Raw genomic sequence first — 25,909 nt, forward strand, 5'->3', positions numbered from 1 at the left:
TGCGCCACAAAGAAACCCTTTTAATAGCTAGAACACTTTAACAATTTCAATTATAAGGGTTCAATTAGAATAAATAATGTCACTGCGGTACACAGCCTACAGATAGAAATTCGTCAACTGATAATCCTGTCTGCTCAATAACTCTGTATCTGAAATAGAAAGTTTCAAAGACGTTTCATTAAATAAAAAAATGTTGGATAGTTATAAGCCATTATATATATATATATATATATATATATATATATATTACTTGGAAGATATATTTATGAGTTTTACTTTCCTGATCCCATCAGGTAAAAAAAGTCCTGGGGAAGAGAGAAAAAGTTATTCTTCTTTTCAGGGTTGTTTTCTTCACTCTGCTTAAAATGGTTTGAATTACTATTGAGCGGTTGATGAGATGGTGATGGTGGTGTAGTACTGCCTGGGCTGATGCTAGTGGTGGTGGGTGGTGTCAGTCAGTATTGCCGTTGTTGGTACTGTGCTTGGGGAGAGTACTCCTGCTGGTTGTAGGCCTGGAACTGAGTCTGTTGCTGGTTGGGAGACTTCTGCAATGGCGGCACCCCTTTCCTATAAACAAGCATATTCAAAACAGGTTTCCGCTGGATATACTCCACAGCTTTTTTATGAGTTGCTACAGTCATGTCATGACCATTGACCTGAAATAAGCACAAAATTAAGTTATACACAAACTAATATTTATAGAAATATATATTTTCATATAAAAAAAATTAACAAACAATAAAACACACAATTATAAAAGCTAAATGTGATAATCTATGTACTATTTAAAAATTATGTTTTAATAGTTTGCTCATATGCAAATAGAAATGTGATTAACAAAAAAGGAATAGGCAGAGTACACATTACTGTTATATCAAATCGCCCAAAAAACTGAAAGTCAAATGAAAGTTTATTTTACACTTGCCATATCAGTTTGAATCTCATGTAAGACTAAAATATTTTTTCTTTTTAACTAGATAATTACAGAAATTAAAATCGCAAAAAATAACATAAAAATTTGTTTTTAACTAAGTGCTTTTCTTTTTTTTTTTTTGATAATTTGAAAAAAAAAAAAAAAAAAAATTGCCTTCAGCATTAATTCGAAGCCAATTATTTTTGTTTAAAACCCTTTTTTTTTGCCAATAATATGTAAAATACAATCATAATTACTTGCTCTCTTATGCAAATACTAAGTAGCATATTTTTAGATGAAATTTACAATATTTTCCTTCCTACTAATTATAAAGCAGTAGAAGTTAGATAAAGATAGAAACTAGTAGAGTACCAAGAGTGCTTAAGGAGTGGATATAAAGGAGTAATACCATAAATTCATACACAAAGAATGATCCAAACATCTCAATACTTTTACCAAAAAAGTAAAATTAAAAAGGAACAATCACTAAAGCAAAGCTTCATAGAATATGACAGATCATGGCGCTGTATTATTTTGTGGCATAAAAATGATGGTGTTGTTATAGGCATTCTCAATGTGGTACAGTGTTAATGAAAGTGAATAAACTGACTCCATTATTTGGTCTTTTCTTTTACAGTATTATTTGTTGCTGTTCTTATTTTAGTTTACTGTTCTTAAAGTGAGTAAACTGAATCCAGGATATGTTTGGTATTGCTGTATTACTTGTTCTTGTATTGTCAAATATTTTTTGTGTATAGGTAACAAAACTTTCAGACACTTTGTCAATTATATCTATGTGAAATGGCCACAGTGCAGTGGGTTTCACAAGGTTAGGGTTCCATTAGGGCTATTGCATCACTATCAATAATATTCTTAGGAAAAGTAATCATTCATATGCCTCCAGTAAAATAGTTGGATAGATCAAGCTCTCAAGCCTTGGTATAGGAAACAAATCCAAGGAAGAAAACTAAGTAACACCTATCATCAGGTAAATCTGTCACACATAGTGACCTCAAAACAGTTCTCACTTATTTGGTAGAGGGTGGGTTATGTTCTTCAAAATGCAGCACAATATACATGAAAATAAATTTATGCAGGGAAAGTCATTTAATAATGTCAAACTAACACACACACGAGTTTTTGTATTTTTTTTTTTTTTTTTTTTTTTACAATTACATTTCTGCACAAGTTATTCCACCTGGGAATTTTTTTAGGAAGTTGTCTCTTACATTCTAATTTCATCACATTCTAGGGACATGGATGAATATATGTATACAAATATCTCCATATAACTATAAACATATTTATTGCTTATGTATTTTACTTAATGATTATAGATGAAATGGAAACAATTTTTCCCTTACAACTTTCGACATTATAGCATAACAAGTAAATACTTCCTATGCACAACTTTTATGCTCATCACTTACAGTTACTACTAAAGCATGTTATAATCTAAAAAGCTGGTTATGACAAAAAGACCATATACGGTCTGCCGCTATTAACCGAGGTTAACCCCAGTATAGGAGTTTGTTTTAGGCCTTTCCAATCAGAGAACGCCCAAAAAGTTCAACGATTATTCTAGTCACCCAGAACAGAACAACTTTCACAACACGTCAGTTTGGCCTTGATCGTCCAAACAGGGACAGAGTTTGATGAGAGATTTTGGTTATTCTGTTTCAACAAGAGTCCGCCAATTCAGGGAGATAGGTGCAACCACACACCACGTTATGATTGTTTTTGTTGATTTGCAAGCCACAGCCCTCTCCCGACATCGAGGTAGGCACTCCTCTCCTGATAAATGGTTCCTGAAAAATAACTCAATCACCTGGTTTGGTAGCAATGCAAACTCCTTTGCAGAAGCAATAAGTAAAAACTCCAGGCATTGGTTTTCTTTCTTATAAAAATGACATTAACAGAAACTATGACTACAAAGTTCTAATATAATACCACTGTACAAAGATAAAGGTATAAGTAGTTTAAATCACTTCAGAGCAACAAGTGTTGCATCATCTGTGACAGACTGTTTCTCCAGGTGCTTTCACCTTGAGAAACAGTCACCGATAATTCCGAATTCAATATTCGTAAATTTGGACAGGTGGGAAATTTACAGCCACAATTACGTGAATTTGACTTTTTCTTCTTATATTGTCATTAGCAGTCTGCAGATGTGGGGATGGAGCGCAAGTCTTTATCGCAGTAATGTTAAGCAAGATTATCAGCAATGAGAATTTTCGCCACACAAATCTTTTTTTTTGGCACAAAATACGATATGTGATGAAAATATTATTCAGCTTACGAGTGAGAGAAATTGATAGCAATATTTCAAAGTCAAAGTAATTCCCAGCGGTCAGGGGCGTTTTGTGTTCAGCTCACTGTCAGTTCAACCCTAGTCAATTCTCCTCGATTCTACTGCTCAACTGGCTAAAAATTGCTTGTGCACAAGCTTATATATTTAGGAGATGGGTGAGGAATGAAACTTCCCCGGTCAAAACTAGCCAATCAGGGGTCATTACGACATATTCCCGTCTCTTCTGATTGACCCCACATATCAAAGTAAGTTTGTTCTCACGCCTTGAAAGTTGACCTCAAGATCAGATTCTACTTCCAAGTTTAGCCAAAACAACTTTTCATACTATTCTCTCAAAATCAATTTTCTTCACAAAATATTATTATTAAAATAGTATTATCAATCCAAAATTCGCTAACTGAAGCTACTTTTCCTCAGCCTGGTTACATCATCAACTAAATAAATGGAGTCAGCAAGGCAACTGGGTGTTGCCCGGGATTGTTCCCATAAAAGTTCTAATTCAACTATTATAACCGCTATTAAATTCGATCACAAGTAGTTGGCTCACAATGTTCCTAGACCACAATACATACATTTTGTTACTGTTTAATAATTCTTTTTTTTTTTTCCTAGTGGATGTACTCTCAAATACATAAGACTTCAGAGAGTACCAAAAGTTTCTACTCTTATGCAATTCATTCCTCTTCCATAGCTCAGCTTACTTTCATTAACAGGTTAACTTTTCTGCATGTAGCTGGTTTATTACTTGAATTTCTACATATTAATATTAACTACATAATAGATCAGCTTACAAATTCATACCAACCCTCCCTTATTCTTAATGGCTTACCAGTTCACAATACATATTTAGATTGTATACATTTAGTTTTAAGAATAGATCATAAAATGAACATCTTAACTAGCACTAACATAGCCGACTTCACATATAAATATCATGAAAAGAAACTGATTTTACATATCGTCCTATTGAATTGTCTTCCTTTACCTCAATTTTGAAATACAATTAGAAAAACTTAATCATTACTCATACATGTACACTAGATCTTATAGAAGTTCTAACATTTAAACATTGACCGGTTAGAAATTCCATTTGTACATTTCTAACCAAAACCCAATACACTAGTCCAAACAAATCAAAATAATATCTTCCAAATCTCTCTGCTTCCTTGATTTTAGATGACTAAAGACAACCTTACAAATTTGTCACTTTGTTTTCAATCATACTTGATGGAGGGCATCTATAACAACACCAAACAATTACAAACAAAAAAAACCCGGAATATAATTCTATTATGTTACAAGACTAAAATAGGAATTCTCCTAACTAATTGAATTTTATTTGTCTTCTGTTCTTAAAATGTGTTTTTTTGACATGTTAACTAATTCTTTAATTTTGGAGAGGGTATTCACACAAAATACGAACCATGCTATATATTTTTTTAAATTCTTATATGAAAGAATATAAACACAGATTCTGGAATGTACTACATTTTTAGGATAGAATTTTCAAGTTAAATAATTTTTTATGATACTTTTGTTTATTAAATTGTTAGAAGAAAGTATTGACTGTATTTATACACATAACGGAATGTGCTACTTTCTTTTCTTGATAGGATTTTTGAGTTAAATCAATTTTGAATGGTATTTGTTTATTACAATGTTAGACAAATTTAAAAAAAAAAAAAATAAAAATAAACACAATTAAGATGTTCTAAACAGCCTTCATTAAAAATATATATATATATTGTTCTATTAAAGCTTTTATTGTTTAAATAATTTGACTATGCTCGTTTTATTAAAAAACAAAGGTTGAAAAGATGTTTTACTTGGTAATGAGCTTTGGAAGATTTTCAGTGAAAAAAAAAAAACAATCATCAAAAGTGTTTTATTATTTCTAGAAATAATCATTGACAAATGAGACCGTTTCACTCATAGCAAAGCCTTGATATATGTGCATACAAGCTGAAATAACTGTACTAAAAAGAATATCTTTATTTCAATTTATTGGCCTCTGATCAGTGTTTGCAGTCCCTCCCCCTACCCACACACATCCACACAAAAAAAAAAAAAAAAAAAAAAAAAAAACTTAAAAATATTTGTCCAGAAGAATCAATCAAGCAAAAATACAGAATAATTCATTTGTAAAAATGAAATTTTAAAAAAAAGGGGAGGGGGGTATTTTGTTCATAGAGCATGCAGGGAGCTATAACCGTCAACAATCTCTACCCCATCTCCTGGGTCATTTTAGCTTCTTAAGACAGTTACTCCAAAAATTGTTTTGCCCTGGTAGATAAATTATTTTTTTTTATTATTTTTTTTAGATAGAGGAAGGGGCCTTTCATATTAATCATTTTCATATTGAATTCAACTGATGTTTTAACTTCATTTTTGGTTTGAAAGTCATTAAATCCTGTTAAGTTTTATGTAAAAATAAAAAAAAACGTTTAAAGTTTTTTTTTTTATTTTGTGTGTGTACTAAAAGTTTAAAACATGAATATGTTTGTTCTAAGAAACAAGAAAAAAAACAGCCGTTAGCAAGAGAAAGCGTATGTAAGGGAGGGAGACACAAAGCAAATTTTTCAAAAGTTTTCTATCTTCCTTCACCTCCCCATCATGAATCGTTTAAAGTTTGGCAAAATTAACATTTTCAGAAGTGGGGGTCAAGATAAAATAAAACTATGGAAGAGGAAGAAAGAAAAAACAGGAAAAGAGAAAGATAAAGCAAGAAAGAATGATTCAAGACAGAAATCAAATTTATTAAAAAAAATAAAATAAAAAATAAAAAATTTAAAACAGATTTAAGTGTAAATCTGTTTTTTTGTTTTTTTTTTTTTTTTTAATTTAAAAAAAAAAAGGGCAGATTTATGCTTTTTCTGAATTACAAAAGAGCAAATGTCTCATTCCTGGATTTAGTATAATATACATAACAAAACGCGTATCCATGGATAAGTATATTTTATAAAATATATATGCTCCCATGAAAGCATTACACTGGTGAAAGAAACAACGATTTTAACTAGCATTCAGATAAATGTTTTCCAGTAAAAATTGCATATATTCAATTATCAATAATTTAAAATATTGCATATATTCAATTATCAATAATTTAATTGCAAATTAAAATAAAAACATAAATAAATATCAACATTTATAAGTGTGATACATTCCTCAGTGGTACAACATTGAACATCAGTAATGAGGGTCCTGCTTGCAAATCGCACTAGCTTTAGCCACACTGAAGAGTTATAAATAACAAAACATGTGTTCATAGATAACTACGTGTGTGTGTGTTTATTTATTTATTTTTTTTTTTAAGAATGTATCAGATATAAAACATTTTCCAAAGAAAACTATTTCCAACTTGGTGATATTAAACATAAAATCAACATAAAATAAAGAATGACACCCATCTAAACCCCTCGTCCTTTTTTAATAGTTTAATATAGGTGTGGACACATGCTCATTCTGGGTCAGGGTGTGGCTAATGTATTAACACACCATAAAGTGACCGCGCATTCGTGCGTACATGGACAAGCTGCAAAGTAATCGTATGAAACTAATTGCAATTGTGTGCAAACATTTCCAAACTACAAAGTTTCAAACTTAAGTAGATGAACTTGCTATCTATAAAGTTAGGTATTCCTATATGTTTATACATTAGTATGTAAAGGATTCATTTTTAAACTAATTAAATGATCATTGTGAATTTGAGAACATAGCTATTAGGCATAAGGGGTGGTAATGTGAGCTACATTTTGTTTAATTTAGTTTTATACAAAGGGTGTAAAAAAATAAATAAAAATAAAATTAAAAAAAAAAAAATGAAAATTCAGACACTTCTGATTTGAGGAAGTATTAGATATTCATATATAGTTTCCAAATTTCCATCTCTTTTGGAATATTTTAAAGGGTTTTTAGGGGATATGATATCGAGATAACCTCTCATTTGAAAATTCAAATATTTTAGATGTGCTTTGAATTTGAACCAGTCAGTAGATACCAATTAAGCAAGATTACCAGAATTTCAATGTTTTATTAAGATCCTAAAGACTTATTGTTTTTTCCTTTTTTGATATTTTTCTAGAATAAAAACATGTAATAGATATTATAAAAATTATACTGATTCTAGACATAAGGTCCAGTATTATATCTTCAGTTTAATCTTTCTAAGGGAGGGGGGCATAAAAGTGGTGCATTTGGGGTGAGGATTCAAAGTGAACTACTCGATGTTCAATAAATATGCAATATTTATTTTGTGCACAATAGTGGTCTTAAACCTTTTCTAAAAAACAGTAAATAAAAATAAAATATTTGTTTTTATTATTAAATGCAAGTATACTCCATGTTAGTCTCTTGTGACATAACTTTCACTCCTAGTCCCACAGATTTACACGCTTGGCTTCAGAGCAACAAAAAAATGTTTGTAAACAAACATTATATGAATGACTGCAAGAAATTTATTAAGTATATTATGCAAAGCTCTCAAAAGGGTAGTAGGAGTAGCAAGATAAAAAACAGTGAAAAATATTACAAAAGCAGCAATGTTTTCAAATGGATTGAGCTGAAAAAAAAAAAAAAAAAAAAAACATAGTAAAGGGAACAAAAGCCTTAAAACAGGAATCCTTAAGAATGGAGGTTATGTGCCTGCTCATAAATAACTCCGGGTTCATACAGCTTTTCAAGGACTTTTCAAAGCTTTTAAAGCCCTTTTCAAAGTCTTCTCCAGAAATAATTAAAGTTTTAAAATCAAAATTTGATATATAAACAATGATATAATAAACCAAAAAACTAATATTTTAATTACTATTAAAATATTTAAAAAATATTTATTTCGATTTTGAATTTCACTTCAGCTATATCCATAAATTATAAAAAAACCTTTGCCAGCAATATGGTGTAAAAATAACTAGTCTGGATCTAAATCAAGGGTTCGTTTGTATGATATTATTTTGTTGATTAAAAAAGATAAATTATAGTAGTCATTATGTTGTTTGTGTCAAAGTTGAGTGCCAATTTAAGTCATGTCATGTGCTGTGCTACTGATACCATGTAATCCAGTATTACCGGTTTCAGTCGGGTCACCAGCGACTAAACTGGTTCTCCCACCAGACTTGTTTGATGAGGAGGGTGGCTAGTCTCCCAGAAGGATTAAAAACAAGACCTTACAAAAGCGGATGAACCCCCTTTCTTTTTAGGGGTCAACGACCAACTAGCATCGTATATATATATATATATATATATATATATATAGGGTGTCCACAAAGTCTGGCTGCATAATCTACACGGTGCCCACGAAGTCTGGCTGCATAATGTAGCCAGACTCTGTGGACACCCTGTATATATAAAAAAAAAAAAGTCAAGTCAGGAGTCCCACTCCTGCTACTGGTATCATGTAACCCAGTGTCATAATGTGCCAGCAGTGTTGTCCTCTTCACTAATACCAGCCTGGACTTCTCAAGGATGGGTGGTCCCTCCTGTGTAATACTAAAGGGTGGATGAGCTACCTAGGCACTCAACAGCCAGCCACCAAATGGAGTGGGGCCCCATTAAGGCACTTGAGATAATCATGAATTTCTCTTGTGGCAGCCCCTGCACCTGTTCTCTCTTTCTTAGATGTACTGGCATAGCTTTTCCTGATACAGGGAGAATTTGAGCGAGAGAAGTGCTTGGTCAATACTTCTCTATTTAACAGATTCAAGCAACTTACTGATTGGTCTGTATTGAGAGGGAGATGAGCGATCACTTGAATATTTAAATACGGGACATACTGATAAGGTTTTCCAGAATGTTTCTCTTTAAGACAATGCTTAAACAACTTTGTAAGTAAGGGAGCTAGTTCTGATTGAAACTTTTTCAGCACTATGATAAGAATGCCATCAGGACCAGTTGCTTTACTGGAATCGAGGTTTTTGATTAGCTTAGCAACATCATGCACAGATACTTGTAGGTCATAGCGTGTTTTCAAACACAGGAGGAAATACAAGAGGTTGGTGGCCCTGATCGCATAGGGAAGAATGAGTTGCAAAGCTAATGGCAAAGAGTTTGGCTTTGCCTGATGTTGACATTACTTCAGGTCCATTGAGGATGGTTGGGATAGGGCACACACTTCTATTCAGGACCCTGTTTGTTATTTGCCAAAACTGATGAGAATCAAGCCACTGCTCAGCTACTTTGGACTTGATGGACTGAGCATACAACTCTCTTGAATTCTTTATTACTCTTTTACAATCCTGAAGCCAGTACATCTATTACATTGGAAACAATGGAAATAGGGATTTCTGTACGCAATGGCAGCAGCACATTCTGGAAAGAACCACGGCTGGCTATTAGGCTTTTGCTGAAATTTTTTGCAGGTATGAAGCACAGTTTTTTTAAACATGGAACGCAGAGATAGATCTGATATAAATGTATGAAAGTTGTCCCAATCAGCTATAGAGTATTGATATACTGTACGATGGAAAGGTATGTCTGAGGACTTATTACATTTCGTTTTTATCTTAACCGAGACAACCAAGTGTTCGAAAGATCCCAGTGGAGACAGAATGAAAAATGAACATAGCTCAGAGCAAGTTGTGAGAAAAAGGTCTAGGAGACTTACGTACTGACCATCAGTGTCGGTCACACAAGTGGGTGGGTGTGAACAATCTGAGTTAGGTCATAAGCAATGGAGAAATCGTGGAGGACCTCCCCTCATCATCTGTCTTGTTTGAGTGAGCTAACCATTCCACACTGAACATTGAAGTCTTCAGACATGAATGTTAGCCAAAGGATGAGCACACCGGATGTGGTCAATTTTTTCAGATATGCTCTTAAAAGATACTAACTTTTCTGTTATGGGAATGATAGAGGGCAAATATAAGCACAGTGGTGAGAGCAAGTGCAACCCAGAAGCCCATATAATGCAATTTAGGGTCCCTAAGACATGGAAAGCAACCTCTAATATAGGCACATATTTCATGCCCATGGCCATCTTGGGGGCTCAGATTTGAATGTCAAATTAGAATATCCTTGAATGTTAAATTAGAATATCCTTTAATTACGAACTCATCTAGGGAAATAGTTGGCCTAATGCCAGTTTCACTTAGGAAGAATAGGTCTGGTTTGATCTCCTATAATTGGATTTCAACCTCTAGAAGGTTGGAACATAGATCCCGGATGTTGGAGAAAGAGACATAGTAGTGGAGGGTCTATGTTGGAAGTTGTTCTGGTTTTAAGTATGTATTCTTTCTGGAGACTTTTCATGGAGTTGTAGGATTTGTGGAATAGGTCGACAGACTCGGTTAGAGCAGGGCAGAGAGGGAAAGTAAGGGAGAAAAAGAAGTGTAGAAATATTTTTTTTTTTTTGCAGGCCATAAGGTAAGGCCGTAGGAATTACCTACTAATATGACATTGAGAAGCTCCACCAGAAGCTACTGCATGGTCCAGAATCCATTCACCAAATGCAAATACATCAGCCCCAGTACTTTTCATGTGCTAATAGGACAACCTCCTTAGTGGTTACTCCAAGGTTCGGGGTCCCTGACTATCAGGCGGATAATGTCAGATCAGTAACCCTTCAGCACCCTTATTAGTGACATGGTTATAAGGATAGAAACAGAAATTTTATGACATCTCAGGCAACTGCTCACGCAAACATACTGCCAACCTACAGCCTTTTCTTTTCCCTTTGTGAGAAAAATCACTCATTCTAAACGAGGAGAGAGGCAAATTAGGAGAAGCGAGAGTTACGGGAGCTGCCAATAACACATCCACAATGCATTATTCACCATTATTAATCTATACTAGCAAGACTTGTTAAGTGGTGTTGCCTGAAGATAGCATGCTCCTCACCTCCCATGCGTAAAAATTTAAAATTCGGCTGTTTTTGTTATTGGCCAACCCCCAACATCACTACATAGGAAAGTTGTTTTAAAGCGTCGATAATGTAAACTCGATTTTTGTCTCACATTATTTTTGTATGCTATAAAAAATTTAAATATTAGCAGTTATTTAAATCTTTTAAATAGTATAAAAATTAGGATGATATTAAATTACAGTTACATGGTGTTACATACACGGGTGGGGATTAAAACTGTGGCGTGCGTTGGAGGTAGCAATTATACACTTATAAAAAAAAACTGTTTACGTTATTTTGGCAGTACAGACCAGTTTCTTTTCTTCGACTTTAGTACATTTAATACTTAACACATTGATTATTAAACATGTACGTTTACTTTAAACATAGATAATTCTATAGTAGATAAACTTTTGCTTACGCTACTTATCGATGTCGACCGAACAAGTCACTTTCAGTGATCGTTTGTTTAAAGTCGTTTCAAGGGCCGTAAATGTGTCAAATGTCTAATAGTGCCTAATAGTGCAGGCATAATAAATTTGTTGTAAACCTACAGTATTTTGATACAGGGGAAGACAACTGAACCTCTTATTATATAGAAACTAGATATTGAATACAGGATATGTTGATTTATGTAGCAATACACATGAAAAAATTTAAATGCCTTAAAATATTTCAATATTGGTATATATAGAAAGAGCTTGATGAGCTAAGAAAGAATCTTTAAATTTTTAAAATCCAATTAAAATCAAGGAAGTTTATGCCCTGCGTGTTTGGATATTTTCCTCTCTTTAAGACCATATGCGTTTTGTCACATTTTTTACACTACTTTTTCAGTAAAAATGCTATATCTTTGTTAAAACACAAGACTAAGCAATGTAATTTGCCATATAAGTGTATTTTTGTGCAAGGAATCTGAATATGCTACTGAAAATCTCCAGAAATGAATGGTTTCCAAATAATCTGCAGTAAATTCACATAAATATGCTGTGATTGCTTAAAAATGCCATGTATTCATTAAAAGAAAAGAAATTAGAGAACTCAAAGTTTAGTTGTAATGCATTTTGTGTGCCAAAAACGGAAATCGAAATCTAGGATTGGTTAAAAATGAATATATTGCAATATTTCTTTGGTATTATTGTAGATTAATACCTTCTGTTACCCCTCCCCATCTGACCACCTCTCCAAAACATGTGATTCTACCTTTATAGAAAATTGCATGTGAACAACTTGAAAAACTTTAATAAAAGATAAACAAAAATTATTTTAGAATTTAATGTAAAATGATTTCCCATTTTGAATCATTCGATCACTTTAGGGCAGTTACCCCTCCCCCTTTTTTTCCTATGATAGATAAATCCTTGGTGTTTTTTTTTGTTGTTTGTTTTCTAAAAAAGTGATTATGTGTGGTTTTAAGAGGGTCTTTGTGCACTTACGAGAAGGTAGGGAGGTTGCCATTGACTTTGGGTTAATGATAGGGCTAAGAAAAATTATGTGTGAACATCCTGAAGACTTGATAGAAACAAAACAAAAACAATTTTAGAATTTAGAGTGGGGGTTGGTTTCACATAAATGTAAAATAATTCACCATTTCAAGACGATCCTAGCGTTTTAGGACAGTTGACCAATTTATTTGGGTGGGGGAAGATTAATCATATGCACTTTTCTCCAAACGTTTTTATGCTTTTTTTTATGTTTACAGTGGAAGTTTGTTTAGTGGGGAGCTTTGCCACTTGTACTTAGCGTTATTGTTAAGTACAAAGGTTTTAGGAGGAGGCTTGCCGCTCGTACCTAGGATTAGACATAGAATTAAGTGTTTTTTTTTTTTTAAGAGGGTGTTTGATACCCATTGTGAAACTTTACAAGAATTATGACAAACAGACAAAAATAAATGTTATTTAAAAAAGTGACATCCCTCTAACAGAAAACATGATACTTGGAAAAATATCAAGTATTTAAATTCTATTTAAATATAAAAAAAGAAACAAGTTTTTGCTAAAGCTGACAAATTGTTAAAAAATTTGAATTAATGTTATTTGGATTTTTAATTACATTTCATGTCCTTTCCTACCGTTGTTATTTTTAACTGAGCACTTCCTACAAATATTTAAATATTATTTTTTTTTTTTTTTTTATTTTAATAATCAGGTAGATTAGTTTGCATTCGATAATAATTCACTGAAAACATTTTTTAAGGGACGAAAATTAGAAGTATGTTACCATTCGTAATCGTACACATGAACCAAAACATCATATTTCACATTTTCGCTTGTTAAAATATTTTAAAATTTACTACTACATAATTTTTTTAAATATTTGTATGGTTGATAACAAAATAGTTCTAACATGTAAGAATTTTTTTTATAACCAGATTTTCAATTAAAAAAAAAAAATCGATTTGGAATAAAAATAAACAACAAAAACAAACGTCTTTACGCCATGTTATCGCTGCTGCTGCTGATAGAGCTACTAATACTACAGAAGTCTTGATTCAAATTCATAACGATTTTTTCGGATATTATGTTTTTAAATTGCTACGTACCACTAGAGAAAACACTGTCCAATCATCTTTTTAATGAATAAACATAGTAAAAAGATTGTTTTATTTAATAGTGAGTGTCCGAAGAATTTTTTTTTCAAAATTTTCAATACTCACCATTTTGAAATCTTTTTTTTAACACAAAAAAACGAGTGGTCAAATGAATGTCGGACACTCAAAATTATTAAAAATGACATCTCTTTTGGCTAATTTCCAAATTTCATTAAAAAATTCTTTACAGAAACACGGTATGAATGTTTAGAAATCAGGGGGGGGGTCATTACAAAAACTTACCGAAAATGCCGTTTTATGATGTTCACATTTTTATCACTTTATTTGCTTAAAACTCTAAAAATATATAATGTATGTTATTTACTAATTCATTTGAAAGTATATTCATTTCTGAACAAAACGGTGGTATTTTGAAGATTTAAAGTGCTTTGGTTTTTAAAATATGACTATTTTAGCAGAAACCCCTTGAAATCTGATTATCCAAAGAGTTTTAACGGCCATGTGTATTGCTAATTTATGTGAATAAAAATTCTCCTTATATAATCTTCTTTGGGTTTTTTTTATTTATTCTATTGTAAAAATGCTTCCACCAGGTTCATAACCTCTTGACCTGAAAGCCATGTTTAATTTCAGAAGAGTTTCTGGTGGATAGCTATCCTGTACAAGTCCTGGAAATAAAGTTTTCGGTGGCTAGCTGTTCTGTACAAGTCTTTGACTATAAAATTTTGCAGACAAAGAGCAAAAGATCTTTTTCATCTAAACACAAAGAAATTATGAATGCTAAAAGATACAATATTTTTATGGAACAATTCTGGTTTCTGATTGGTTGTTAGCTGAACGTGGCTCCATTTGATTGGTTACTTCCTATCATCAGTGTCTATAAGTAGAACCTTCCAACTTTCTGCAATCATACCTTATTATAAATAAAAATATTGCAACAGTAGAAAATACTAATTTGTAGCATTACTCAGAAGGAAGTACTCCTGTCTTTTAATTCTGTTGCTCAGGGGCCATAATAGTAATAATGCAGTATTATATTGGTGAGTGGTATAAGTTAACTCAAATCCTAGGTAAAACAGGTGTGTTTAATAATGCAGTAGTACATTCCCTATGCAGTATAAACTTGATGGAGAAGGAAGACAAAAAAAAATGACCTTAGTATTACTTGGGAATAGATTAAAATAAATATAGGTTTTATTATATTATTAAGGAGCAGGAATAAGAAACTTGGCCTTACCTAGGAATAAATTAAAACGTATATAGATTTCAAATTTTTGAGAAAGGTGAGGGAGGAATAACTTTAAAATATATTTAATTCTGTCTACATTAGGGGGCAAAATAGGAATAGTAAAAACAAAGTAATATGGTGTTATGAGCATAGAAAAAGTACAGATTGATCTTCATTCAATCCCGAATAATGTACAGGCTTTCAACACACACACGTTTATGGTGAAATAAAATTTGTGGTAAAATGAAATGGTTAGTATATGGAATAAGTGAATAAGTATGTAAACAAACTAGTTAAAATGACACAAACACATCTCTAAAGCCAATCAATATTTTGTTCATGAATTCAACATTACGAGGGGTGTGCAATAAGTAATGCCCCTGGCCCACTTCCAGTTGTCTGATCTAGCTGAAATTTTGCATGTGCAATGATTTATATCTATGGGTTATGTGGCAAATTACAGCTCTGAACTAATTGTGGTTTCTGTTTTACAGGTGTTTGAACGGAGTCAGATGTGAAATGGAGCCTGTTGAATGTCGAGCAGTGATCCGGTTTTTGTATTTGAAAGGACGCACAACACAGGAGACTTTTGATGAAATGAAAGAAACTTATGGTGATAATGCCCAATCATATGACCTTGTAAAACGCTGGCATTGTGAATTCAAACATGGCCGGAAGTCTGTGGAAACAGCTCCCAGACCTGGTCGCCCCCCCCCTTCTGCTATTGATGAGGCATCTGTCCGTCAAGTTGAAGCTGCCATTTTGGAAGATTGGCGCATTACTATTCGCCAAATAGCCCAAGATGTCAAGATTAGTACAGGGTCGGTGGAAACTATCATTCATGACCATTTGCATATGCATAAGGTGTCTGCCAGATGGATTCCCAGGTTGCTCACACCATTCCAGAAGCGAAAACGCGTTGAGTGCTCGAGGATGAATTTGGAGATGTGCCAAGAAGAGGAGTCAAAGTTTTTCAAAAGGCTGATTACACAGGATGAAACCTGGGTCCATCACTATGATCCAGAGACCAAAGCCCAGTCAATGCACTGGAAGCACTTGGACTCACCACCTCTAAAGAAGGCAAGGGTGCAGCCCTCCACTGGCAAGGTCATTCTCACAGTTTTGTGGGACCAGGACGGAGTAGTGATGACAGATTTTCTGGCAAAGGCTGCCACAATTACAGGAGCCTATTATGCTTCACTTTTGAGGAAATTAAGGGAAGCTATCACAATTAAGAGGCAGGGCAAGATCAGCAAAGGTACCCTCCTCCTACACGACAACGCTCCGGTCCACAACTCGCATGTCGCCAGATCAGAAGCACGGGCGTCTGGTTATGAAATCCTCCCCCATCTTCCTACTCTCCTGACCTTGCACCCTGACTTTCATCTCTTCCCAGCCATGAAGTTGTTTTTGAAAGGAAAGCATTTCCCAAATGATGCAGCCTTGATTTCTGAAGTCACGTCATGGTTGGAGGACCAACCTGGGGTGTTCTACAAAAATGGTCTCCAGAGCTGCATCAAACGATGAGAGAAATGCATAACTCTGGGTGGTTCCTATGTAGAAAAAGACTAATAACTGTGCCAAGTTTTGTTGCTCTACTGCTATGGGAAGTGGGTCAGGGGCATTACTTATTGCACACCCCTCGTAATTTCTAGATTCATGACCAAAATATCAGCTTACATTATAGATATGTAAATGTATAAATAACATGTTAGACAATAAACATTAAAATTTTAGCAATATTTAAAACATTAAAAACTTTGATAGGATATATTAACTGATGTCAATCAAGCCTAGTTAAACTCTGGAAAGAAAAAAATCATAAACTAAAAAGAAATAAAATTAAGCTGCAAACTAGATGGAAAGCCATGTGCTGGATCCAGTCCACAGGCTATGTTTGACACTATAATAATCATTAGACTACATAAACATTCTGGAGTGCAAGCACAGATTTTTAAGGTATATGTTTTTCTTTTTTCTGGGAATGGGGCATTCTACCAGATGTCAGACATTCACTAACAATGGCTCTTATTTTTTTTGTTTTTGTTCTGTTTTCCAATGAACCATAGTCATTAGAATTCAAAATGTGAGATATGTTTATGAAATGAAAAGAGCATGGAGTTGTTTTTATTTTTGCATTAATTTTTATTAAATTTTTTAGATGAGGATTGATATTATTTGGATTACTATTCTCATCTTGGTTGTTATTCTAATAACATTTGAACCAAACAAGGTTAAGGTTACATTGGCTGAAATGTAAAAATAACAACCAAGATGAGAATAGTAATCCAAAAAATCTGGTTGGTGGTTTGCACAAACCTTGCCTGATTATAAAGTTGATATACTGGCACCCTTTCAGAAATAGGTCTCCATCAAACTGTTTGAAATGGTTTTAACATTGTGCTTTATTTCAAACAAATTTTTTCTACAGTTAAAATCCTAAATTATTTTCTCAAAATCAAAATAAAATATTTTCGCAAATGAAAGCAATATTAAACAGAAGAAACTCACCTGAAGTATTTTATCATGGACTTGAAGTCCAGTTCTGGCTGCAGGACCATTTTCATGTATAAATGTCACATAGATACCCTGAAAAACAAACATAAAAATTGAATATCTGATTCAATTAAGTTATGAAATTAAATTGTACAGTTTGCATAACTACTAAAGAAACCCAAGTGTGAATTCAACACCAGATTTTTGCTGACTTTTGAAAAGAACATATTTTGCAAGATATGAAAAGTATGGACCACTCGAACATGGTCCATATCTTTCCAAATATAAACAGAACATAACCATGTATTTTCTACCAACTTTTCTATTTCGTCAAAAAAAAAAAATGCCCTCAACCTAACCTTCCAACTAGACCAATTTGTCCTCATTGCAAAAAGATATACAAGGTTAGGACTGAGCTAGACAGTCAGCTTTTACACCTGAACTAGAAAACAAACATCATCCTCACTGATGAAAGGTAACCATGACAGAGTTCCCTTCAGAAGTGGGGTGCTGAAGTTACATTTGGTCCTAAGTATTTTGGAATCAAATAGTACAAATGAGGAGAAAGATTCTATTATGTGAATATAAAAGTATTATGGGATAGCGGAAACTGAAAATCTGAGGCGTAGAAATCCATAGATCCGGCCCAAGTGCATCAGAAAGTCGCCAGCCTGGATGTATATGTGAACTGGTGTAGAGTTGGAATAGGAGCGACACATTTTGAAGGACAGCACAATCTAACATTAATAGACAGCAGTCAGAGTTGATTTTCATTTAGAGGCAGATGCTGTGGAAGTACCACTAGCAGTTAAATCCATATTTTGAAATGCACCGGTTATTTAATCCAGAGGGATAAACTATTTTAGTCCATTAACCATCTGGACATGGGATGCAACAGATAAAGGCACTGATTAATAATTGGTTTTAAGTGACAGTCTTCTAAGGTTGAAAGTTCAATTCTTACTACAAATGATTATCATTAAGAATAACTTAACACTTCTACTTGATCATTGCTAACTGAACAAGAACAATCTACCCCCATGAATTAAATAAAGGGTCAGTTTCAAATTCCATATAGGTTCTCAGGTTCAACAATGATTCCCAAGTTTTAAAAAAAAAAAAAAAAAATGCATTTTTTTCCAAAAACAACTCTAGTCAGTTTCAATTAAGAAAGTCAAAATAAAAAGAAAGACATAGAAAAGGCATAGAATATTGAAGTGACAAAACTCAACGTAAATTCAAAATTAAACGGCTGTTCTGTTCATTTAGCAGGTATAATTTAAAAGACAATGTAAAAGGCAGCATGCATTCCGCAGGTTTAACCGACATAAGTCCAGTTCAAACAGACAGAAGTACATAGAAGCTAGAAGTAACGTTAAGAAAGAAATAGCGATAGCTAAGAGGGAATTTACGGAAACCACTAAAAAATGCATCGAAGCACAAAAACTAGAAACTCGTGACTTCTGGAAAATCTACAACAGTGTAGTAAATAATGGGCAATCAACAATTCCCCCACTAACCAACAATCACGAGGTTCTTTGCTCAGCAACCGAGAAGGCTAACATGCTTGCCAGTCGGTTTGCCTCAAACTCCACACTGGACCCTCTAAACCACCCCCTACCTCAATTTCCTATGCGGACAGACGCCACGCTAGACGATCTGATAATCACCCCTGCTCAGGTGCATGCTATCATAAAAAACCTTGACACTTCCAAAGCATGTGGACCCGACCTCATCCCAGCTGTGCTATTAAAAAAGTGCTCAGCCGAAGTAGCTCCAGTTCTCTTCAAACTCTACAACAAATGCCTTAATGAATCTTGCTTTCCGGGCTGTTAGAAAACTGCTTCTGTGGTACCAGTATTCAAGAATTCTGGCGAAAGAACTGACCCATTAAATTATCGCCCTATTAGCCTCCTCCCACTTTTTGCCAAAATATATGAGACCTTAATTAACCATGCTCTAGTCCAGCACCTTACAGAAGCTAAACTTCTGACCGACCAACAATATGGATTTAGACAAGCCCGTTCCACGGCAGACATCCTCACTGTAATCTCTGAACGCATATACCATTCACTGGATAAAGCGGGAGAGGGCAGAGCGGTAGCTCTAGATATATCTAAGGCTTTTGACAGGGTATGGCATGAGGGTCTCCTCAGGAAGATTAGATCTTACGGTATCACTGGTAGAATACTTAACATAATTAAATCCTTCTTAGATAAGAGAAAAATCCAGGTTGTCGTCGACGGTCGTACATTTAAACAATATGATATAAATGCGGGAGTGCCCCAGGGATCTATCCTTGGACCTCTGCTGTTCCTGATATTCATAAATGACCTCCCCGACAAAATTGCCTCTGAGATGGGTATATATGATGATGACACCACACTCTATAGTAGACACGACAGGAAAACAAATGAACATATATCTAAAGTAATGGCAGAAACACTGGAGGATGACCTCCAATCAGTAGTGGAATGGGGACAAAAATGGATGGTCACGTTCAATGCCATTAAGACAAAACTGGTTTCATTCAATAATTACAAGAAACCTTCTCTACCACCTATAGCAATGGCCAACGACTCTTTATCTGAGAGTACGTCTCTCAAGCTCCTTGGCCTAACGTTCACAGGAAACATGAGTTGGAACAATTACATCGAGGGCATTGCCAGGGCCGCTGCGAGGAAGGTGGGCTCTCTCTACCGTGCTAGAAAACTTCTAACACCCGAAAGTATCCTGTACCTCTATAAGGCCACTATTTGCCCATGTATGGAGTATTGCTGTCATATTTGGGCTGGTGCATCGGCTACTAGTCTCTCGCTCCTTGACAGGGTTCAAAAGAGAGTCGCAAATCTGATAGGCCCTAAACTGGCATCTAAGCTTCAGCCTCTGACCCATCGTCGAAACGTTGCATCCCTCTGCCTGTTCTACAAGTATTATAATGGTGAATGCTCTGAAGAACTGCAAGCACTTGTGCCCCCACGACGTGAACACCCTCGACAGACCCGACAAGCTGCAAAATCCCACCCCCACACTGTAGAGATCCCTAGATGTAAAAGATCTTTCTACTCCAGTAGTTTCTTCCCCAGAACTGCTAGACTTTGGAATTCCATTCCAGGTCACTGCTTCCCCAACTGTACTGACATGCATAAGTTCAAGTGCAACGTGAACCAACATCTCGCTGCCCTAATCCCTACATAGTACCCCAGTAGATGTTTCCCCTGATAGTAGCCCCCTACACCAAAGTGGCAATGTGCCTTGTTTGGGGTGAAAATGTAATAAAAAAATTTAAAAAAAAACAAAAAAAACTGTACATCATTGACTTACAAACTAAGTAAATGTTTATTCTTTTTAAAGAGGACACAAGATTTGTTTTACATTTATCAATATCCCACATAACGTTTTTATGCAAGCAAAACAATCCTATTTCAGTCACTTAAATTATTAACAAAAGTAAAAAGACTTCCAGGCAATGCCGGTTTGGGAAATGTAGTTTATTATAATTTGTGAAAGGAGAATTGAAAGCAACTCAAACTTTTGTGTTACTGTGTATGCAAGAAATACAGTAGAATTACAGACAAATGATAATCAGTTTGTGTGCAAAAAATGTAAGACAATGAAGTTGGATAAGCACTCAGATGTAGAAAAAGTATATTTAGATGGCAAATAATTTTTCTTAGTTTGGTGTTACTACTGAAACACTGCGATAAGCTGATGTTGATGTGGTTCTACACTTACTAAGTTGTGAAGCATTACTGTTTTCAATCAAGGGAAGAATTTGTCAGACATGCATAAAGAGTCTGATGATATACAAAAATGAAACATGACCAGTCAGGGTTGAAGCTATTGCATGGAAAGAAATGATATAAGAGTAATGTAAATCAAAGTCAAGATTGGATAACTTTGCGGTTCACTTAGAGCTAAGTTTGTGTCTCACCAATTGCTTAACTATTTCAAAAGTATGTTCTCTCTTTATCAACACGATCTCATTTAGTCAAACAGGGCCTTTGTTCTCCAACAGAAATATAAGGTTGAAGCAGTTTTACTAAATATGTATGATCAAATTATTCCCGATCATTGTACAACTGACTGCTCCTGCTGTTTGTCATAGAAATAACATGTAAAGTTACTTGAATTAACAGCAGCCAAATCGGACAATTAGTCGTACCAGGTTTTGATCGTACATAAAAGGGAGTTTACTAAAATTGTACTACTAATTATGTACGATTATTTGCTCCTGCTGCTATTGTGCTATCAAAGCAACTTTTACACGAACTTGCTACTAGTTGGTTGGTTGTTTTTGTTTTAAGGCATATCAACCTTTTTCAGGTTATTTAATGCCAAATCTAGTTATTTTGAGGAACGATTTTTAATGGAGTATATTTGTTTTTTTAAGTCTGATTCTATTTAACCCATAGTTGGGACCCTAATAGGTACTATCACTCTGGGTCAGAATGGACCTGGGAGCAATGGCAATTAAAGGGTGGCTCCACACTCCCCAAGGCCCGCAAGCTGGGGCCTCACCATCGGATATAGTTTTAGGTCATATCTAGGACCGTTGTATAAAGAGTTCTTTTTAAATTTTTTTATAAAGGCCAATTTTTTTAAGATATGAGAGTATGGTGTGGGGATTATTTTTATCAAAACTCTTTAATATTGTTTTGTTTGTAGAATAGATTTCTTACTCTTACAAAATCAGTACATTCAGTTAATGTGTTTGATTGTGAGTGGTGTTTGACAAGGTATACAGATGGGTTGGCTTTCTTTTCTTTTAGGAGATATGAGTGGGTTAAGTGGGTATGGCCTATTTTTATTCTTGTTAGTTTGACTTCTGTTCTGTTTAGTTTCGTATTTTGTTATTGTTTTTTGGCATGATTTTGTGAAGTTTGTTGTTAGGGTGTTCATTCCAGTAGGTTTGCCATTTCTGTTGTATATGTTTTGATACGTCTTTTTAGATCTATCTACGGAATTTTAAAATTTGCATCGATTGGGAGATTTAAGGCGTTTTTTGCTGCAGAATCTGCTAATTCATTACCTTTAATACCGGAATGGCTCGGTATCCAGCAGAAAATGATTTTTTTTTTTACTGTTTAGTTCAGTTAATTTTTGGAGTAATTTTGCGATTAGGGGGTTGTCCTTTTTATTTTTTTTATTTATTTATTTATTTTTTATTTATTTATTAAATCGCTTTTAGAGTAGATTGGGAGTCTGAAAGGATTATAAATTTGTTTTTTTTTGTTATTGGAGGCGAGTTTGAGAGCTAGGATTAGAGCATGTATTTCAGCACTGAAGATTGAGGTTTCTTTTGGGAGGTTTGATTGTTTTTTTATTGATTTATTGAGTATTGCTGCACTGGCTGTTGCGTTATTTTGCTTAGACCCATCTGTATAGATGTGTGTGTGGTCTGGATATTTTCTTTGATTTTATCGAGATTATCATAAGTTATTGGATGAGTAGGTTTCTTTTCATATTTACTTAAACATAGGTCGATGTTAGGGAATACGATTTTCAAGGGAGGGGTTTTGAGTAGGACAGTTTTGTGAATTTTAGTTATGGGTAGACTTGCTTCTTTGGACATCGATTTTATTCTAAGTCCAAAGGTTTTGATTGTGTTTTCTTTTTGGTCGAAAAGGTGTTTACAGTTTGGATTAAAAGTGCTATTGTGTGCTGGGTTTGTGGGGTTGGCTGTAAGTTTTGTGTAGTATTTTAAACCAAGGTTTTGATTTCTGAGCATTGGAGGAGTTTCATGTGCTTCCGCATACAGGCTTTCTACAGGGGAGGTTGGAAATTCTCCTAGTGCTAGTCTTAGTCCAGAGTGGCATATTGTGTTGAGGGTTTTTAGATATGACTTTCTGGTGGATTGATATATGAAGCTACCATAATCTATTTTTGATCTAATTAATGCTCTATATAGTTTGAGTAGTGTGTTCTTGTCAGCTCCCCAATCTGCATGGGCGATGACTCGTAGGAGTTGTAATGCTTTATTACATTTGGTTTTGATGTGATTGATGTGTGGAATGAAATTTAGTTTTTTGTCAAAAATGATTCCCAGGTGCTTGTGTTCATTTACGAATGGAATTTTTTCGCCTTCAATCTGTAAGGTTGGGTCAGGGAGGAGTTTGCGTTGGTTACAGAAATGGATGCATTTTGTTTTAGTTTTGTTTTGTTGTCCATTTATTAATTTTATTTATGTTATGTTGTAGTTTTCTTTCAATAGTGTGTGTGTATTTAGATCTGTAGCTGATTGAGCAGTCATCTACATATAAAGAGCTATGTATATCAGGAGAGAGTTCTTTTAAGTCTACGCAAACTTGGAAAGATCTGTCTGTTAGGAAGTTTTTTTATGAATTCAGGTAATCTGCCTCTTAGTCCAATGTTGTGGAGATCTTTTATGATACCGTGTTTCCAGGTAGTTTCATATGCTTTCTCAAGATCGAAAAAAAAAACATGTTACGTGTTCTTATTGATAAAAGCTTCTCTGGTATAATTTTCGAGGTTAGTGATGTGGTCTATACATCCTCGATTTTTTTGGCATCCACACTGGATTTCAGAAATTATTTTGTTGTCATCTAGATACCATATAAGACGGTAGTTAATCATTCTTTCAAACGTTTTGCATAGGCAACTTGTGAGAGCTATTGGTCTGTAGTTTTCTGGGTTTGGTGTATCTTTTCCCAGTTTGGGTATTGGTATTATTGTTGCATTTTTCCATGAAGTTGGGAAATCTTTTGTTTTCCATATTTATTATAAATTTTGAGAAGGAGTTTTAATAATTCTGATGGAATTTCTTTAAGGAAGCTGTAGTGCACTTCATCTGGTTCTACAGCTGAGTTATGGGATTTTTCTATGGCGGTTTCTAGTTCATGGAGTGAGAAGATTTCATTGTAAGGCTTTTGGTTTTTGGAGTTAAAGTTTATTTTGTACTTTTCTTCATGTTTCTTAAGTATTTGAAATTGTCTATTGTAGTGTTTTGATGATGAGTTTCCGGCAAAGGTTTTAGCTAGTGTGTTAGCAATATCTTTTTTATCAGTTATTTTCTGTTTATTTGTGAGAAGGTGTTTGATTGGATTCAGATTATATTTTCCAGTTATTTTCCTAATCATTTCCCAGACGGTTTCGGGTTTCGTGGTGATGTTGATTTTGTTGACAAATTGTTGCCAACAGGATCTTTTGCATTCTTTAATTGTTTTTCGAGTTTTAGCTCTTTGGTGTTTGTATTCTATTAAGTTGTTCGTTGTGGGTTGTTTTTTAAATTTTCTTAAGGCTGCCTTTCTCTGTCTAATGGCCGTTTTACATTCTGGATTAAACCATGGTTTGTTTGTTTTTTTTCCAGGAGGAGAATTTTCGGATATGCATTTTTTGGCTATTGTTAAGAGTACTTCCGTGAATTCTTCTATTGTTTGGATTTGATGTTCTGTTAGTTTTAGTGAACAAAGTTCTTTAAATTCGGCCCAGTTGGCTTTGTTTGTGTTCCACCGGGGTATGTGGTTTTGGATGGGGTTACTGTAATTGATTATAATGGGAAAGTGATCACTTCCACAGGGTTCTTTGTAAGTGCTCCACGTATAATCCAAGAAGCTTGATGGATCACACATGGTAAGATCAATGGCACTAGTTGATCCGTTTGTTGGATTTAAGTATGTGGGATTTTTTGATTGAGAAGGCACAAGTTATTTTTGTTAATTGTTCAATTTTGTTTCCTTTTGAGTTTGTGACTTCGCATCCCCATAACGTACTGTGGCAGTTAAAGTCTCCTAGAAGAATGAATGATGGAGGTAGTTGGTTTATTAAATTTTCTAGTTCATTTTAATTTATTGGTTCACGAGGAGGGAGGTATATTGAGCAGATTGTGATTGTTTTGTGTAATGTGACTTGAGTTGTAATTGCTTGGAGATTTGTTTTGACAGAGAAATTGCTTTGAGGTATGTTATTCCTTACAAGAATTGAGGTGCCTCCATTAGCACGAAGCCTGTGTTATGGAAATAGTTGTATTGTTCATAGTTTGGCGTTTTGAAATGGTTATTGTTTTGTAGGAAGGTTTCTTGTAAGCAAACAATGGCTGGGTTGAAGAGTGAAATAAGTATAAGAAGTTCATTATAGTTAGATCTTATTCCACGACAATTCCATTGGATAATTTGTTGTGTTTTATTTCTATCCATGAGGCTGTTTAGTTTTCCTCTATTTCCATCTCTTTAGAAGTAGAGGGTTTATCTTTTGTCGGAGTTTGTATCTTTGGTGAAGTGTTTTGCTGGGTTTTTTCTTTTTTTTTGTGTGGATTTGGACGTCGATCTGGATCTTGCTTGAGATGTTGCCGCTTTGGCTTCTTGTTCATTTTTTCCCTCTTGATTACTTGTGTTTGGTTTCTTTTTTTTTTATCCAGGGTGTTTTCGGTTTTCGTTTTTTCTAGAATTTGGAATCTATTTTGTGTGTCTATTGTTTGGTTTTCTTCTTTTCTGAAACGTTCTTTATTTGCTGTTTTATCATTGCTTATGTTTTTATTAATTTCTGGTGGTAGTTTTGTTGGTTTCTGTCATAATTGTTTTAATGGTTCTGTTGTGGATGGAATATTATTTTCTTTG

General features: G+C 34.2%; 1 protein-coding gene across 2 annotated transcripts in view; it reads right to left on the reverse strand.

Annotated features, from left to right (window-relative positions):
- Positions 1 to 323: 323 nt before the first annotated feature.
- LOC145279829 (tax1-binding protein 3 homolog) overlaps positions 324 to 25,909 on the reverse strand; it is an 83,267-nt gene continuing 57,681 nt past the window's right edge. For both annotated transcript variants that reach the window (XM_080131237.1, XM_080131236.1), the window contains exons 3-4: positions 17,349 to 17,426; positions 324 to 656 (exon numbers count right to left, since the gene is read on the reverse strand). In XM_080131237.1, coding sequence (XP_079987363.1) covers positions 456 to 656; positions 17,349 to 17,426 — 279 coding nt within the window. In that variant the 3' untranslated portion in view covers positions 324 to 455. The remainder of the gene's footprint in view (positions 657 to 17,348; positions 17,427 to 25,909) is intronic.

This window comes from Euprymna scolopes, chromosome 7, assembly GCF_053919585.1.
Source record: "Euprymna scolopes isolate OS-2025 chromosome 7, ASM5391958v1, whole genome shotgun sequence".
In the NCBI taxonomy this organism is placed as follows: domain Eukaryota; kingdom Metazoa; phylum Mollusca; class Cephalopoda; order Sepiida; family Sepiolidae; genus Euprymna; species Euprymna scolopes.